The 17,136-nt window shown below is 54.4% G+C and overlaps 1 protein-coding gene across 2 annotated transcripts; it reads right to left on the bottom strand.

The window, feature by feature from the left end:
- Window positions 1–568: 568 nt before the first annotated feature.
- OSR1 (odd-skipped related transcription factor 1) lies at window positions 569–11,370 on the bottom strand. Of its 2 annotated transcripts, XM_038752540.1 has the most exons (3): window positions 11,133–11,370; window positions 2,949–3,635; window positions 569–1,924 (listed from the first exon to the last, which is right to left on the bottom strand). In XM_038752540.1, the coding sequence occupies exons 2-3, from the start codon at window positions 3,596–3,598 to the stop codon at window positions 1,789–1,791; spliced, it is 786 nt and encodes a 261-aa protein (XP_038608468.1). In that variant the 5' UTR covers window positions 3,599–3,635; window positions 11,133–11,370; the 3' UTR covers window positions 569–1,788. The 2 variants fall into 2 exon arrangements, with proteins under 2 accessions (XP_038608468.1, XP_038608459.1); XM_038752531.1 differs by lacking the exon at window positions 11,133–11,370 and having other exon boundaries at window positions 2,949–3,790.
- Between the last annotated feature and the right edge of the window lie 5,766 nt (window positions 11,371–17,136).

Genomic DNA, 17,136 nt, shown 5'->3' with positions numbered 1-17,136 from the left:
CGCCGCGCTCGCTCCATCCTGGAGAAAACGCGATTGATGAATTGAGCAGGCGGATAACCGGGACCAACGGGTGATGGGTTTCTGGTCGCCCAGCTTCAGATCTCCTCCCACCCCTCCGCCTTTCCCCCAACCCTCTCCTCCCCTCCCCTCACCCCCACCCCCAGGCCGGCGTGGCTGCTTCATTCTTCGCTTCCACTTTTAACACCTAATATTATCGCCTAATCCTGAGGATGGTTTCCAGACAGCCTTCATGCAAAGAACAAAGTGATGGGTTTCCTCTCATCCAGGCAGATTTTCCCTGTTCCCCCCTTCCTTCTAGGACAAAGAGGACCTCCAGAAAAAGGAAGAACGAAAGAGAGAGTGAGTGAGTGACAGAGAGAGAGAGAGAGAGAGAGAGAGAGAGAGAGAGAGAAATCCTTGCTTCACTCACACGTCTCCATTTCCCCTTTTCTAAAATTCGGGACAATAGGCTGGTGGCATGGGTAAAACTGACCAGATAGTTTAAGCTCCCAAGGAAAGAAAATCGAGTTTTCCGAGTGTGTGAGTGAAAAGCTCACCCAGGCAAGGCTGCCTGTAAAATAGCCATTTATTTTAATATTTAAAAACTCCAGTGATAAATGTCCATTACCAATCATCAGCATAAAGTGCCTGAGCCGTACAAGTTTTTCTCTTTATAAAACATATTGGAATGTCTCTCTCTTTTTTTTTTTAACACGGTTCCAAAAAGCCAGCATTTCACTTTCCGATTGGGATATGTCACCAACACACACAGAAAAACAGACTTAAAAGTACCACTGAAACCACGTTGTGCAGAGCGCCAGCTTGATTTATTTCCTCCGTTCTCGGTGTGTGTGGGGTGTGTGTGTGTGTATGTATGTGTGTGTATGTGTGTGTGCATTTAAATAGTCCGCATTTTACAACTCTCTCCCTAAGGCACCAGACCACAAATAGAAACGAAGTCTCCGAGTAGATTGTAGAGTGAATACTGATCAGTCCAGGGTGTCGGAGACCTGAGGCTCCTGAAATTCTGGCGAGCGGCTACGGCGGGTCCGGATTTGGGTAGCTGCGGATGGAGACTGGGGTGGAGGAGCTCTAGGACGGGGGAGAAGAAAAAAGGAAGGGAAGCAGGAGAAAGAGGAGGGAAGGATGAGGGAAAGGAAGAAGGGAGAAAGGAGGAAAAGGAGAACTAGATGCGGGGGGGGGGGGCAGGAGAGAGGGAGAGCCAGAGAGAAAGAGTACGGGGGAAGGGGTTTTTTTTTCCTTAAATCTGCAGGGAGGGAGGGGGAGGACGAAAGGTGATGTGAATCCGAAGAAGTTTCTCAACGGTTCTCCTGGATCCTTTTCCGCAGTGTAAGAGTTACAAGCTTATACAGTTTTAAAAAAACAAAACAAAAAAAATCGGAACAAAATTAAAACGTATAAAATAACAATAGAAAAAAAAGTAATACTTCTGAAAGTTACGCTGCGGTGGCTTTCCAAGTCCAGGGAGCTATCAGTCCGATACGAGAGCACCACCTTTTGGCACAAAGTTCCTGGAAGCCACAGGCCCACGGCTCCTTGGCTTTTGCCCCTCGGGACCGCAGGTGGGGAACCGGTCAGGCCGGGAGCTACTTGGGGAAGCGTCGGCCCGGGCTGCCCGGGGGAGAAACGTCCCGTCTCCCTGGTGGTGCCAGAAGCCTCGGTCCGTTCGGAAGTGGGCAAGCCTAGGAGGGCACGGAGGGGGGCAAGGGTGGTGGGCGGGCGGCGGGGGGGTGGGGGTGAGGAGGCTATCGGGAGCTCTGGGGACGTTTAGCATTTGATTTTGGAGGGTTTGAGGTCCTTGACTTGCGTGTGCAGTGTCTTGTGGACGGCTAGAGTCCTGGACTGGCAAAATCCTTTCCCGCACTCTTGACACTTGAAAGGTTTTTCTTTCGAGTGGATGTATCTGAGGAAGGAGAAGAAGAGGGTCGTTCGTTCAACCAATCGTACTTATTGAGCGTTTACTGCGTGCAGAGCTGGGCTACTGAGATCTCGAAGATCGACGGAACAGGGAGAGCCCTTCTTCCACCACTCGCCACCACCCCCGACAACCACCGGTCCCTCGTCCCTCTGCAGAGGGAGCAGAATCCGAGCACGTGGCCCTCCGGGGGGTGGGGATGGGGAGTTGGGGACTGGGGTGGAGGTGGACTTGGGGGGCTTTCGGGGGTCTCCCGGGCTGGAGCCGGAACAAGTGCTAGTCACCTGGATGGAACCCAGAGGTGGATTGCTTCAACCTGCAGCTCTTCCACCTGCCCCGCTTCCAAAAAAAGATAATCCTGAAAAACGTGAATGTCGAACTAGTGAGGGGGTCGGGTTACGGCGTCAGAAAAGAGAAAAAAAAAATGGGCTAGAAGACTTCTTCAACTATGTTTTCTACCAAGGGTGAAGGGACGGATAGAAAGGGATGGAAGGGAGTGGGTAGGGATTGTCTCTCTTTATTGCTGGATTTTACTTTCCCAAGCACTTAGTACACTGTTCTGTACACAGTAAGCACTCAGTCAATACGATTGAATGAAAGGAGAGATCACGAAAGCCCTCTGGTTTCGGTGGATAGCTGACAGATCGGTGGTTTAATTAAATCGAGCCTGGGGCTGTGGTTTGTTGAATGGGCCCCTTAAGGATGCCCTCTTCTAGCCGAACATCCTCGGGGCGAGGGGAGGAGAGGGCAGGGGCGCCAGGGGCATCCTCTCGCTCTTCTGACCCCAGAATAATCCCCCCCGTCTAATTCCGTACCCTCTCCCCTCAACCCCGAAGCCCACCCTGGTCTCCTCGGGGTATCTGGATACAGGGCACCGGTGCTAAGAATAATAATAATAATAATAATAATAATAATAATAATAATAATAATAATAATAATAATAATAATAAATGATGGTGTTAAGCGCTTACTATATGTCAAGCACTGTTCTAAGCGCTAAATAAGTGCTCACCTGTGGTCTCGGAGGTGGTCCTGCCTCCGGAAGGCCTTGTGGCAGATGTCGCACGTGTAGGGCCGCTCGTCCGTGTGAGTCCGCTCGTGGATCAGCAGGTTGTAGGACTTGGTAAAGTGACGGCCGCAGAATTTGCAGACGAACTCCTTCTTGGTCTTGGACGGCAGACGGCCCCGCGTGGGCTTTTTCTCTGGCGACAGCTTGGCCACGTCCAGCAGGGAGCCCAGCCCCGGCGGCGAGCCCTGTCCCTCACCCTGCCCCAGCTTGGAGGGGTCTTCCTGGGTGGCAGCCAAGGCCAGATTGGCAAAGTCAAAGCGGGGCTTGGTCTTCGAGGGGGCGCCCCCGGCCTCCTGCTTCGGCTGGATGACGTGCGGGAACCAGGGGAAGCCTGGCAGCTGGAAGCGGGCGTCCACCAGGCTGGACACGCCCCCGGGCACCTTGCAGAAGGAGGAGCGGGGCAGGTGCATGGCCGGATAGCCCAGGGTCCACTGGTGCAGGTGTACAGCATGCAGGGCGCTGAAGCCGTACAGGTTGGGCAGGTGGTCCGAGGGCACGGCGGGGAGTCCGTTCACCGCCTGCAGGAAGGAGTAGTTGGTGAGCTGCAAGGAGGGGTGGATGGGCACCGGCGCCGGAAGGGTTTTGCTGCCCATGGTGGTGGCTGAGAGCCGCGGAGAGAGAGTCGACGGCCTGAAAAGGAAAAAGCGGGAAGGTGGGGGTGGGTTGAGGAAGGGAGAAATGGGATGGGGAGAGGGAAGAGACATGGCGGGGTGGGGGGAGCGGAAATTCAGAGCTAAATTATTCGAGTTAGTACAGTACTAAGCGCCAGTACAGTGCTCTGCACACAGCACGTGCTCAATAAATACGTTTGAACGAATGAAAGAATTCGAGTGACTGTCTCCCCAGCTACCTGGCAATCTGGCATCTATTTCCTACTCTATTGGATTTTCCCAGGCGTTTAATATAGAGGTCTGTACGCAGTGATTGCTTAATAAATCCTATTGCTTGGTGGATCGAATTCCTCTTCCGCATCCCACCGTCATTTCCCTGAGCAACCAGCCCCGCCCCGCCCGCTCCCTTTTCCTCGAGGGTAAATGACCCGTGGTCGTCGAAAGGAACGGGTTCGTGAAGAGGGATAGCATCGGACCACTTGGACACGGCAACAAGTAAGCGCAACAAACACAGGAGGAAATGAGCAGACACAAATCCCCAGATGAGTAACAGAAAGAGGAAGAAATACACACACACGGGTTGGGGGGGTGGGGGGAGGGAGTCTATTGACCCATAAACCACCAAAGTGATGGATTCCCTGCTCCCGGAAACTGAAATGCTTTCCTCCTCTCCCCCCATAAACCCTGAATTCAGACCTCACATTTTCCTTTTAAAATAGGGCACAGACGGGTGTCACCTTGCGGACTTCAAAGGCGCCTCCATCTGCAGGTTTATCATTTCACGATATCCCCGTTCAGTTGGCGGATTGAAGTCATTCGGACTCCCCCCCCCCTCCCTGTCCCGTCCAGAGCCGGTCACCCCTACTCACCCTCGAATTCACCTCTCCGCCCACCCACCACACACCCTCCCTCACCCTCTCCCGCTCTGGCATCCCCGCCCTCACGTAACCGCGAAAAACTTGGGCCTTTTCACCGGCAAGGGAACGAACCCACCCCAAGACCACCGTCCGAGGTTTCCCACCTCGCGGGCTTGCTGGGTGACTTGATAGAGTAGCTTGGAGGGCCAGCCGGCCCCACCGAGGTAGTCCGGAGGCTCGCTAAATCGATGCAAAGTCCATTTCGAATAGGAGAGGCCTAGAAAGTAGCAAGTAGCAAGGCCTAATGCCTGGGGCAACTCGGCTCAGAGCTGGGGAGTGGGGAGGGGGGAAGGGGAGGTAGAGAAGAGTAAGAGGGGAGGGAGAGGTGAAGTAGGACGAGTCCGCCTTCCCTTCCGCGGAGACCCTGCGTTTAATCTCGGACTTCACCCTTGAAGAGTTTCTGGCCCCGGGCCCCGCGGGCCCAGCTGGGATCGAGTCGTCCTGAGGGATCCATTCATTCACTCTTATCGTATTTACTGAGCGCGTACTGTGTGCAGAGCACTGAACTAAACGCTTGGGAAAATACGATGTATTTTCATCATTGTGAGACGATCCCTGCTCACAACGAGCTCACAGTCTCGGGGTGGGGGGCTGGGGGGAGAAGAGACATCAATACAAATAAACAGACATCGATATAAATAAAATTACAGATCTATACTTAAGTGCTGTGGGGCGGGGAGAGGGAGTAAGGAGAAGGGGGAGAGGGGGTGAAGAGAAGGGAGAGCGAGTCAGGGTGATGCAGAAGGGAGTGGGAGATGAGGAGAAATGGGGCTTAGTCTGGGAAGGCTTCTTGGAGGAGATGTGCCTTCAGTGAGGCTTTGAAGTGGGGGAAAGTAATTGTCTGGAGAATTTGAAGAGGGAGGGCCTTCCAGGCCAGAGGTAGAACGCGGGCCAGGGGTCGGCGGTGAGGGATACCAGTTGCGGGATAATAATAATGATGATGATAATAATAATAATAATAATAGCATTTGTTAAGCACTTATTACGTACCAGGCACTGTTCTAAGCGCTGGGGAGGATACAAGGTGATCAAGTTGTCCCACTTGGGGCTCACAGTCTTAATCCCCATTTTACAGATGAGGTAACAGGCACAGAGAAGTTAAGTGACTTACCCAAAGTCACACAGCTGAGAAGCGGCGGAGCCGGGATTAGAACCCATGACCTCTGACTCCCAAGCCCGTGCTCTTTCCACTGTGCCGCAGCTGGCATGCCAGCGCCCTGCCCCCGCCGGCCCAGCCCACCCACGCCGTTCTCCCCAGGGCCTTCTGGACCGAGCCGGTAGGGCAGGCTGGGCCCGCCGACCTCAGCCCGCTCCTACCTGCGCGGGGTTTGATCTGGAGAAGTGCTCCTCGAGCTGGCCACTTCTCAGCTCACCCCATTGCCCCGGAAAAAAGCAACAACAACAATAACAAAAAAACCCAAAACGCAATCCCTGAACAGCAAAATCGTACCAAAGAAAAAAGGAGATGCAATTGAGCCCATTCTGTATCTATGTGTCTTCCTGTTACTGTTTAAATTTTTTCTGAATCTTTTCTGTTCTTCCGTATGTCTCTCTGCCTGTTTCTACCGCGGTGTCACTCTCCCGTTCCTCTCCCTACACACACAAACACGCACACACACACACACAAACACACACACACGTACGCCTAAGGGTCAATCATCCGTTCAGTGACCTCCAGAAGACCACCGCCTTCCTGATCCCTATAGCCTGGGATCCAGATCACCCCCGCAGGGAGCACCCTCACTGCGAACCACGCAGCCTTCGTCTAACTACTGGACAGACTCGCCGGGGGAGCGATAAGCGCTTAGTACAGTGCTCTGCACACAGTAAGCGCTCAATAAATACGATTAACTGAATGAATTAGCCCCTGTCTGCCCCGCACCGTCCTGCATCCTCACCTTCCCTCTCCTTCTCTCCTCCTGAGTTAACCCTTTCCCCACCGGAGAGTCTCCTGTTTGGGAAGAGGGGCCTCTCCCGCGTTTGCCCGGCTTTCCGATGAAGTCTGGGCTCTGAGGCGCCAACCTGAACAAGTGTGAAAACCTTCTATCCCAGGGCAGAGATGCTAACTGGGCCCCCTCAACACCAATCTCTTCTTGAGGAGTTTCGGCGCTTTCTGGGCCGCGCCCTTTCCCGTCCCAGGATGTCAGCCTGGGGCCTGGCGGGGCCGGGACGGAGGTTTCAGCTGGGCTGAGCGCTGACAGTGACTCCGTTCGTCACCCCGAAATGAACCACAACAACACAGGAAAACTCCTCCCTGGCCAGATGACCCCGCTTAGCCTCGAAAACCCCGCTGGAGTCTTTTCCCAACCCAATCAGGCCCAACCACACCCAGGATCAGGGGACAAATCACTCTCTAGCCACAAGGAAGTACAAATTATCCATCCCAACCTCGATTGTGAGAACGATTTTGGTTTCTGGCAGGGGTTTGGACGCGGGGGGTGGGGGAGAGTGAGAGGAGGAGGGAGCGTACAGGTAGTCACAGGTTTTCTCCTCTCGGCAGGCACTCAGCCAATAGTCATTCTCAGCCAACGGTGGGGGAAATTTCCCAGATCGAATCCACTATCGACACATAAAATACAAGCATTCTGAATCAGAGGAGCGAATTCTGTCGGAGAAAGAGAGCAGAGAGGTTTTCTCCAGGCATCAAAGCCCTCTCCATCTTCTTCGCTGCCGACGGGGGACAGCCATGCTCTTTGATTTCGGAGTTACCGCTACCTTTAATTCTGGTTCCTGTAAACAGATTTTTATCTTTCTTTCCTTTCCCACACCCCCGCCGCCTCCCCAGAAGAAGGGTCTGGGTGTTGGTTATTTGCGTTTCCAGCTTTCCCGTTTCCCCTTCCCCCTCCCGAACAACAAGGATACAAATTGTTAAAAAACGGTTCAGTTTTTAAACACAGGGTGTGTAAACGAGAACTAATCACTTTATAGCGACCGGTCCGGGTGGGTTGAAAGTTAAGCGCCCTTCTTCCCCCGCCGCTGACATACTCTGCCAAGAATCTCCTCTAGAACATAAGACTCTTGGCACTGCTCTTGAGCCATTGTGGGTTGGGGGTCGCTGCCCCTTGACTACTGTGTGATGGAGGGTGATTGAGCGGAATGCCTCGTTGTTTAGCTGGGGCCAGGTGGTCCATTGATAGTTACTAATAACAATATTTTCATTAATAGTTATTATGGTTGATGATCATTATTCATTAAGCGTTTACTACGTGTGAAGCACTGTTCTTAAGCACTGGGGTAGATACAAGTCACTCAGATGGACTCCGTCCCTGCCTTACATGGGATTCCCAGTCTAAGTCCTAGACCAACAATTCTTATTGAGACTTTACTATTCCCACCACGTCCTGCCGCGGGCTAGACATTATTTCTCCGTTCGAAGCCGAGTGGCCTCTCTCAGCTGGGAGGTTTTCAGGGACCGAGGGTTCTCTCAGGAATGGACGTCTTCCTAGATGGATTCCGCATGGAATGGGATTTGGGAGCATTATTGGGAAAATTGTATGAATTTTTCCAAAGCGGCCAAAAGTAACGGAGACAGAAAGGAAACACACAAACAAACGGGTCCCTAGACTAAAAATCCAGAGAAATTGAATACAGTTAAAAACTTGCCACCCAGGCCCACCTGTGAACTCAATAAAATAAATTCAGCCCTCCAGTCACGGGAAATAATCGAAAACCTATTTTCCTGAATGGTAAACTACAATATAAATGTTTTTAATATTTTAATCTAAATATTAACCGGCCTGTCGGTTGTTCAGTACATTACAGTGTACTTTTGCCAAATCGAAGAGCGGTAGTAGACGCCAGTATTTAGGAACGGGCTGAGGATGAAATTCGAATCGTTAAGAAATGCCTTTCACTTTGGAGTGCACATGAATAAGTTGTGTGATTGTATGTGTGCTTACATGTGTGCGTGAGTTTGCGTGTGTGTGTGTGTGTGTGTGTGTGTGCACGAGCGGATTTTTTTCACAGCGGCGATGTGCTGGAGTGCCCAACTACGGTATCTACTGTCGCTTTATTAAGGGTATTAATGGTGTGTGCAGAATCTATTATAGAGGCTTATTATGGTCTAATTGAGCGTGAAAGAGTTAATTGCTTACATTAATGAGGACCGGGAAAGTTCCATCAGCTTGCGCCCTGGGTATCTCTGCTCAATCCTTATAAAATCATCATTCAAATTTTATCACAACCATCAGCGGTGACAGGCGGCTGGACCACCAGCGCGAAGGCTGATTAATACCGTAAATTTCGGACTCCAGTCCAGCCGTCTCCTGCAACGGCCCTGAACTTCGTTCCGCCCGTTCTTTCCTTCGTTTCTGCCCAGGTCCTAACGAAACAAGCAATCCCAAGGCCCCAAGGCTGCTGCTGTGTGGCCGCCGTCTGCCCTACTTTCCCGCGGCGGCTGCGGAACGTGTTAAGGAGTGTGTCCTGGCAGCCCCAGGACCTTGAAACTCTTTTTTTCTCTTCAGAGAAAAAAAAAGAGGATGCAGCAAAGAAAGATTTGCCCTTGGTACGGGCTGAGTTTTCTCTTTGAATTGCTACTCTGCAGCCCGCACCCCAAGCCCTTTCCTCGTCATCTTCGGAGTACTGGAAATGCTATTTCATTCCTACCACTAAACATGAGCATTTTGGTTTAATGGGGCTTAATGAAAAACAGGGGCAAGAGCGGTGAAGCCCCCCGCCCCTGAGCGCCCCGCCTCCCACCCATTCACCCCCCCACACACATACACATACACATAAATTTATACACCTACCCCCACACACATAGTCGCACATATTCACATGCATTCCCACGCACCCATCTATCCATTCACGTAAAAGCCATTCAGGCACACGCATCCGGACATCCACAAAGTCCGTACACTGGCACGCATACACATTTATGCACACGTGAGCGCACGGATAAACGCACACGATCTTCTGACTGCCTCGGACTCTCCTGCCGTTGGATGGACCCCCCCCACCCCCAAAGGCCGCATTGAGGGACCAAAGCCCCTGCAGCCTCCCGCCCCCCCGCTCCTAGGACGGCACTCGCGGAAGGGAATCGAGGCAGCCCGGCACTCCTGAGTTCCCTGGGGGATCCTCAGGAAGGTCGGGGGATGGGGACGGGGGCTCGAGGGGCTCGGGCGGCCGCTCGAAGGTTCCCTGGTTGACCCTCTCGAAAAGTACCCAGTCGGGAGGTGAAAACTACCGAGTGAGGCAAACCTCTGTGCACCTGTCCAGGCAGCCGGCGGAATTCCCGCATCAGCCCGGCCCATCCCGCAAAACTCTGGGCCGGCTCTCTCCTAGCTCCCGGGAGTTTTCCCTTGGGAACGGAAAGACTCTCTTGGACTTTGGAGATTAGGAGTAGCGGGGAGGCTTTTTTTCCCCAAATACCAGGGCCCCCGACAATCCTTCCCTACGGTGTGGGCCCTGCGGGCCGCTGTCCTGAGCAACGGCGATCTCCTGCCAGCGCGGCCCAGAAGAGGAAGCGGCCTACCTTTCATTCATCCAGTCATTCAATCGTACTTATTGAGCGCTTACTAAGCGCTTGAGAAGTACAAATCGGCCACATATAAAGACGGTCCCTCCCCAACAAGGGGCTTAGCTTTCCTCTCCCCGCTCCCCTCTCTCTTCCCAGAGCCTCTCTGGACCCCACCAAAGGTATCACCCTGGGCACCCCCTTACTCCCATCACCGATAGTTTAATTCCGTTTCTAAATTTGCTCGACCGCTCCCGGCACGACCGCTTCCGATCTGAGTTTCTCGGGATGGGGAGGAGGGGAGAGGACCAGAAAGTAGAGGAAGACAACCAAACCAAACCAGACGAGAAAGAAAACAACATCTCAGCCGGACCTGGAGACCGAGAAACTCCCTTGTAGCAGCCTCTGTCCGGGAACGCTCTAGCCGGGTGGGCTCAGGACAGGCGGATGGACAGTGGCCCCGGCAGACAGACAGGAGGGCAGGTAATAATAATACTAATCATGGTATTTGTTAAGCGCTTACTATGTTCTAAGCGCTGGGGGATACAAGGTGGTCAGGTTGTCCCACGTGGGGCTCCCAGTCTTCATCCCCGTTTTCATCCCCGAGGTCACTGAGGCCCAGAGAAGCGAAGTCACCCAACTGACAAGCGGCGGAGGCGGGATTAGAACCCACGACCCCCGCCTCGCAAACCCGGGCTCTTGCCACTAAGCCACGCTGCGTCTATGAAGCAGACAGACAGAAGGAACAGCAGGAGAAGCAGTATTGCTCAGTGGAAAGAGCACGGGCTTGGGAGTCGGAGGTCATGGGTTCGAATCCCGGCTCTGCCACTTGTCAGCTGGGTGACCTTGGGCTAGCCGCTTCACTTCTCTGGGCCTCAGTTCCCTCCTCTGTAAAATGGGGATTACGGCTGTGAGCCCCACGTGGGACAACCCGATTGCTTCGTATCCCCCAAGCGCTTAGAACAGTGCTTTGCACATCGTGAGCGCTTAACAAACACCACCACCATCATCATCATCGGGGGACCGGCAGACGGACAGACGGGCAGGAGGAGGAGGGAGCGTCCGGCGGGGAATTTCCTTGGCGTGGCGGGGGTGGCGAGGGTGGGGGGCCCGGCCTGGGGGTCCGCAGGGTGCGGGGACTCACCTGGCGCCGAGCGGCGCTCCGTCGCCGTCCCTCCCGCGGTACAGAGTCCCGGGTGGGAGCCCCGGGGCAGGGCCGAGGCGCCGGCCAGGGGGCACAGCGCTCGCCCCGCCTGGCTCCCGGCTGTGGCTCCTCGCTCGCCCCCCTGGGGCTGGGCCAGATCCTCGTGGGGGCGGGGGGCGAGGGGCGAGCCCGGGGCCCAGCGTCCGGCGGGGAGGGCAGTGCCCTGCTTTGCCCTCCTGCCCTCCTCGGGGCTCCTAGGAGACCAGCGGGGGAGAGCGATCCGGGGAGAAGGCCAGCTCCGGCTGAACTGATCCCCGCGCTCCCGGCCGCCTCCTTATTTTAACCCTCCCTCCCTCCCCTCCCACCCCCCAAACCCGGCCCCGCGCCTGCGCACTAGGGCGGGACAGTTTCTGGGGCGGGGGGATTCCTCCGCTCGGGGCTGCTCTGCAGCCATTCATTCATCCCGTTGTACTTACTGAGCGCTTACCGCGTGCAGAGCGCTTGGGAAGCGCGAGCCGGCAACAGACAGGGACGGTCCCTACCCCAACCGAGCCCAACGACGGGCTCGCAGTCTCGCAAAGAAGGATGGTGTTTGTTGAGCGCTCACTATGTTCTGCAAGGGGGAAAGACTGGGAGCCCGTTGTTGGGTAGGGACCGTCTCTAGATGTTGCCGATTTGCACTTCCCAAGCGCTTAGTCCAGTGCTCTGCACACAGTAAGCCCTCAATAAATACGACTGAATGAATGAATGAATGAAAGAGCCAGAATTGCCCCCGCACGCCTCCCGCCAGAATAATAATAATAATACTGACGGTATTTGTTAAGCGTTTACTGTGCGCCAAACACTGTTCTAAGCGCTGGGGTAGATGCAAGGTCATCGGGTTGTCCCAAGTGGGGCTCACAGTCTTAATCTCCATTTTACAGATGAGGCAACTGAGGCCCAGAGAAGGGAAGTGACTTGCCCAAAGTCACACAGCTGACAAGTGGCGGAGCTGGGATTAGAACCCGCTGTTGGGTAGGGACCGTCTCTGTATGTTGCCGACTTGTACTTCCCAAGCGCTTAGTACAGTGGTCCGTACACAGTAAGCGCTCAATAAATACGATTGACTGAATGAATTAGAACCCATAACCTCCGACTCCCAAGCCCATGCTCTTTTCACTGAGCCACGCTGCTTCTCCAGAGAGGTGCGGGGCGGTAAGGGGTGGGGGGGTGAAGGGAGTCGGGGGACCCCCTCAAGATCCTCCCCTCCCCGATTCCCCCCTCCCCCTCCCCGGACTCCCCCGCAGCCTCACTTCTCCCGCTCCCCGCCAGCGGCAGCCCGGACCCCAGCCTGCGGGGAGGGAGTCCCGCCTCTACTGTGCGGGAACGGGGGGAGTGAAAGAGGAGGGGGCCTTCATAAGGGGGGAGACTTTCAAGGGCCAAACCGCTCCGCCTTACCTCGGGGCAGCCACGCGCCACTGGGGCCCGGGCAGGAGGTGGGCGAAGGAGTGGAGGGCGTCCAAGCCGAAGGAGCGTGGCTCAGCGGAAAGAGCCCGGGCTTGGGAGTCCGAGGTGGTGGGTTCTAATCCCGCCTCCGCCACTTGTCCGCTGGGTGACTTTCGGCAAGTCACTTCACTTCTCTGGGCCTCAGTTCCCACATCTGTAAAATGGGGATTAAGACTGTGAGCCCCACGTGGGACAATCTGATTACGTTGTATCCCCCAGCGCTTAGAACAGTGCTTAGCACATAGTAAGCCCTTAACAAATACCATCATCATTATTATTATTATGGCGGGGGGACGGGCGGGGGGATTTCTCGCTTTTTTCTCCTTGTTCATCCTAGGCCCCGAACCCCATCCCTCACTCCTTTCCCTCCCCAGGCCGGAGACATCTCGTCCCGGTCAAAGCTGGGACAGGTGGCCCGAAAGTGGAGAGGGATGGGGGTAGGGGGGTGGGGGCAGGGGGCTTGGGCGGGACCCTCTACCCCTCCCCAATCCTGGAGGTTGGCTCCCACGAGCCAAAGGAACCCCGGGAGCAGAGGCGTTAACCGAGTATCTCAGATGCAGAAGTTTTCATCCCTTCCTATTTTCCCGGATGGGTATTCGGTCTAAACAGTCCGCCCCCCTTCCAACCCCAGGTCCCACCGTTCAGTCTACTACCACTCCCCGTCTCCCCTTCCAGCCTTTTCCACTCATTTTCGAAGTCGGAGACCCTCGGGGGGTACGGAGAGGGCGGAGGGGAGCAGAGACCCCAGAATCGGCGAGAACAGGCCCGGGGAGTTGGGCAGCTGGGGGTCTTCCATTCCACTTCCCTCTCGAGCCCTCTCCCCTCTCTTTTGTCCCCAAAGAAGGTCACCCCGCGACGGCCGCGCCTATGATCTTGTGATCCTGGCCGGAACGTTTTCAGCCTCGAGTGGGAAATGTTCCTAAGGCTTGTGAGTGTGACCAGAGCGTCGCTCCAAGGCTCCATGCCTACCCGGGTCAGGGCGAAACCAGATAATAATAATAATAATAAAATAATACTACTACTACTAATAATAATAGTATTTGTTAAGCGCTTACTATGTGCCGAGCACTGCTCTAAGCGCTGGGGTAAGATACAAGGTCATCAGGTTGTCCCATGTGGGGCTCACAGTCAATCCCCATTTTATAGATGAGGGAACTGAGGCACAGCGAAGTAAAATGGCTTGCCCAAGGTCACACAGCGGACAAGTGGTGGAGCCGGGATTAGAACCCACGTCCTCTGAGCCCGAGCTCTTTCCACTGAGCAACGCTGCTTCTGTGATCCGCTGCTTGACCTCCAGTTGGGAGCACAGAGCAAAGAACACCCCCTCCACCACTCCTCTCCCTGGTGCTCCCAGACCTCGGCCCGAGGACCCCACGACCCGAAGGGTTCCGCGGCTGTCGGGTCGGGGGACCCACAGTTTCCCTTGACTTCAATTTCTTCCACTTGGTTTCTCCTCTCTCCTCCCCCTCTTGTGCAAGCCCGGAGCACCCACTTTTATGCCCGCAAACTTTTGCATCCGCTCGGAGCTGATGCCTTCACGGAAAAGAAAAACAACACCACTTGGCTTGGGGATCAGACCGGCTGAAAGTGACTCCCCGCCTTCCTCCCTCTCCCTCCGAGTTGAACGGATAGGGGGCATTAAAACTCGCAAGCGGGACCGGGTCCGCTATGCCCGCTCCCATCACGCCCGAACTTCGTTCGGACGGAGCCTGGGCCGAAAGCGCCTCATTTTCCGGATTTCGACGGGTAAATAATAATAACAATGACGCTATTTGTTAAGCGCTTACCATGTGCCGAGCACTGTTCTAAGCGCTGGGGGAGATACAAGGTCATCAGGTTGTCCCACGTGGGGCTCACAGTCACCACTACAGTCACAGTCACCACCACAGTCACAGTAACAGTCCCCACTTTACAGATGGGGCAAAGAGAAGTGAAGTGACTTGCCCAAAGTCACCCAGCTGATTAGTGGCAGAGCCGGAATTAGAACCCACGACCTCTGACTCCCAAGCCCGTGCTTGCCACTCAGCTTCTCTAAACGAGCTAGACGGTATTCGAGATGCTTTTCCTTCTCTCCCCTGACTTCCTACAGCAGTGTTTTGAATATAATAATAATGATAGCATTTATTAAGCGCTTACTATGTGCAAAGCACTGTTCTAAGCGTTGAATATCGAACCGGTCGACCGTTTATTGCACATCCCGGCCTCCGAGCTCTGTTCCATCCTCAGCTCCAGCTCCCTTAGACTGTTTGAGTTACAGCGGAGATTTCGGACCACCCTCCCGCATCCCCTCCGAAACACGCGTTTGCGGTATTGACAGCCTCCATCTGCAAGCTGTATCGCCGCAACACCTGAGTCACGGGATCCCAATTCCCTGTGCCCCCTTCCCTACAGCCCGGGCAGGCTCCCTGCCGTCCATTAGGATAGAGCTTAACGAGACACAGAAAACGGAGGTGTCTGCTTCTAAATGCGGGAGAGCTGGACGGCTCCGGGCTTGAGGAAACGGCCGAAAAGGTCTCCATCCTTCCAACGCGGGGGAGTTGGAGGGGGGCAAGAGGGAGTCAGCCCCCGTTTCTCAGGTGAAATAACCCGCTAGCCTCCCCTCCCCACCCCCTCACACACACAAACCCAACGCAACGGCAGTTTACTACCGTTGGAGACTTTTAAAAGAAAAAAAAAAAGAAAAAGAAAAGCCCCTTCGGACTTTATTCGACAGGAGATTCATCTCTAGCCCCTCTTCTTTCCCGGTAGCGAAATCGAGTTGGCTGATCTGTTCTTCCCGGATTCCCCGCTCCGTTTCCGCTCCCTCAGCGGGCCCCCGAATCAATCAATCAATCAGTCAAGTAATCGATCGTATTTATTGAGCACTTACTGTGTGCAGTGCACTGCACTCAGAGTTCGGGAGAGTCTACAGAGTTGGTAGACACGTTTCCTGTCCACAACGAGCTTACAGTCACTGCGACGGCCTCACTTTATGGGCTATCTGGAAGCCAAGCCAGACCTCCTCTCTGTTGAACCTTTTCAAACGCGGGAAAGATATAGTGCTAGTCTGAGTTCTTAAATAAAACAAAAACATGCACATACATCTACTTTCTGTTGAAAGGTTTCCCCCTCTGCCCTTCCCCTTCGGTTTCTTCTAAAGTTGTCTAGGGAAATAGTTTGCCGGTTTGAAGGGAATACTGCGCCTACCCCCTTTCGTCTCCCCCAGTGAAGATCTGTATAACCATATTAAATTCTTAATTCTGAGCATCAAGGAAGCACCATCGGAGGGATTGCACGGTGCAACCAGATCCTAAAATTACCTCTTTCTTAGAGGGTGTTTTCAATTTCTCTGCGATTCCTAGGAGGGACATATGAAAGAGTGTTTAGGGGGGTCCCGGTCTCCGGAGTGGACCGTCGGCGGGATTTGGTTTGTTCAAGTCCGTGGGCTGTGGGGCAGGGTCTGGTTGCAAGTGATTTGAGAAATAGGGAGAGGGCAGGGGTGTGGGTAGCTGCGGCTCCTGCGCTTTTATGTACAGGAAACTAGATCGGATTTTGCCCCCCGACAGCTGCATCGGACGCCCCTAGATTCGTGCGCGGTGGATGGCAAAAGTGGCCGGGAAATGCAGGCTCCGGGATGGAAGCTACTGAACGTGGCACTGCCGCCCCGCAGGCTCGGGCAGCAGGGTACCGCCCGTCGACGGAATCCCCTGACGGATGGGAGGAGGGACAAAGGCAGACAGCCCCGAGTCCCCCGGGAGAGGGGAGCGTGGGGTGGCCACAACGAAAAAAGAGCCTTAACGGACAATGGCCGGAGGTCGGAGCCTCTGGACTGCGAGGCACGGTGGAGTGGCCAGGGTCGAGGGGAGGGGGAGATTGAAAGCAGAGGGAGGAGACCATCGTGGACTCTGGGGGTGGTTGCAGAGTACATCACCCTTCCTGAACCCCTCAGGGGGCGGGGACCTCTCCCTCAGGTGCTTACGGGAGGACAATGAAGAGAGAGAGAGAGAGAGAGAGAGAGAGAGAGAGAGAGAGAGAGAGAGAGAGAGAGAGAGAGAGAGAGAGAGAGAGAGAGAGAGAGAGAGAAGGCAAGTCAGAGAATCAGAAATAGAGAAACTGAAGTGGGAAATGAGAAAAAGAGAGACAGGGATAGAGAGAGAGGCACACAGAATCAACGATGGAGAGGGACAGGAAAAGAGTTAATCAGAGAGGGAGGCTGACGGAGAGATATAAAAACAAAATAATCTGGGAGAGAGAATGAGGGAGACAGAGAGAGAAAGAGAGAAAGAGAGAAAGAGAGAGAGGCCTTATCTCCCTCTCATCTTTCGACTTCAGGCTGAGGAGAAGGACACGCCCCGTCCTTTGAGGGAAAATTACGTTTAAATAACTCGAGGAGTTTGGGACTTCTGCGAAATTCAGACCTGACCAGTCAGTTTCCTATTTTAGCCTAACCCCGTCCTCTTTCCGATTCTAGGAGGGCTGAACCGGGAAACCCACACTCAATCTCCATGCGCCGTCTGACATGGGTCTGACAACGGGTCCC

This window comes from Tachyglossus aculeatus, chromosome 1 (genome assembly GCF_015852505.1).
Source record: "Tachyglossus aculeatus isolate mTacAcu1 chromosome 1, mTacAcu1.pri, whole genome shotgun sequence".
NCBI lineage: Eukaryota > Metazoa > Chordata > Mammalia > Monotremata > Tachyglossidae > Tachyglossus > Tachyglossus aculeatus.
The sequence above is the reverse complement of the archived record's forward strand: the minus strand, read 5'-3'. Positions and strand labels throughout refer to the sequence as shown.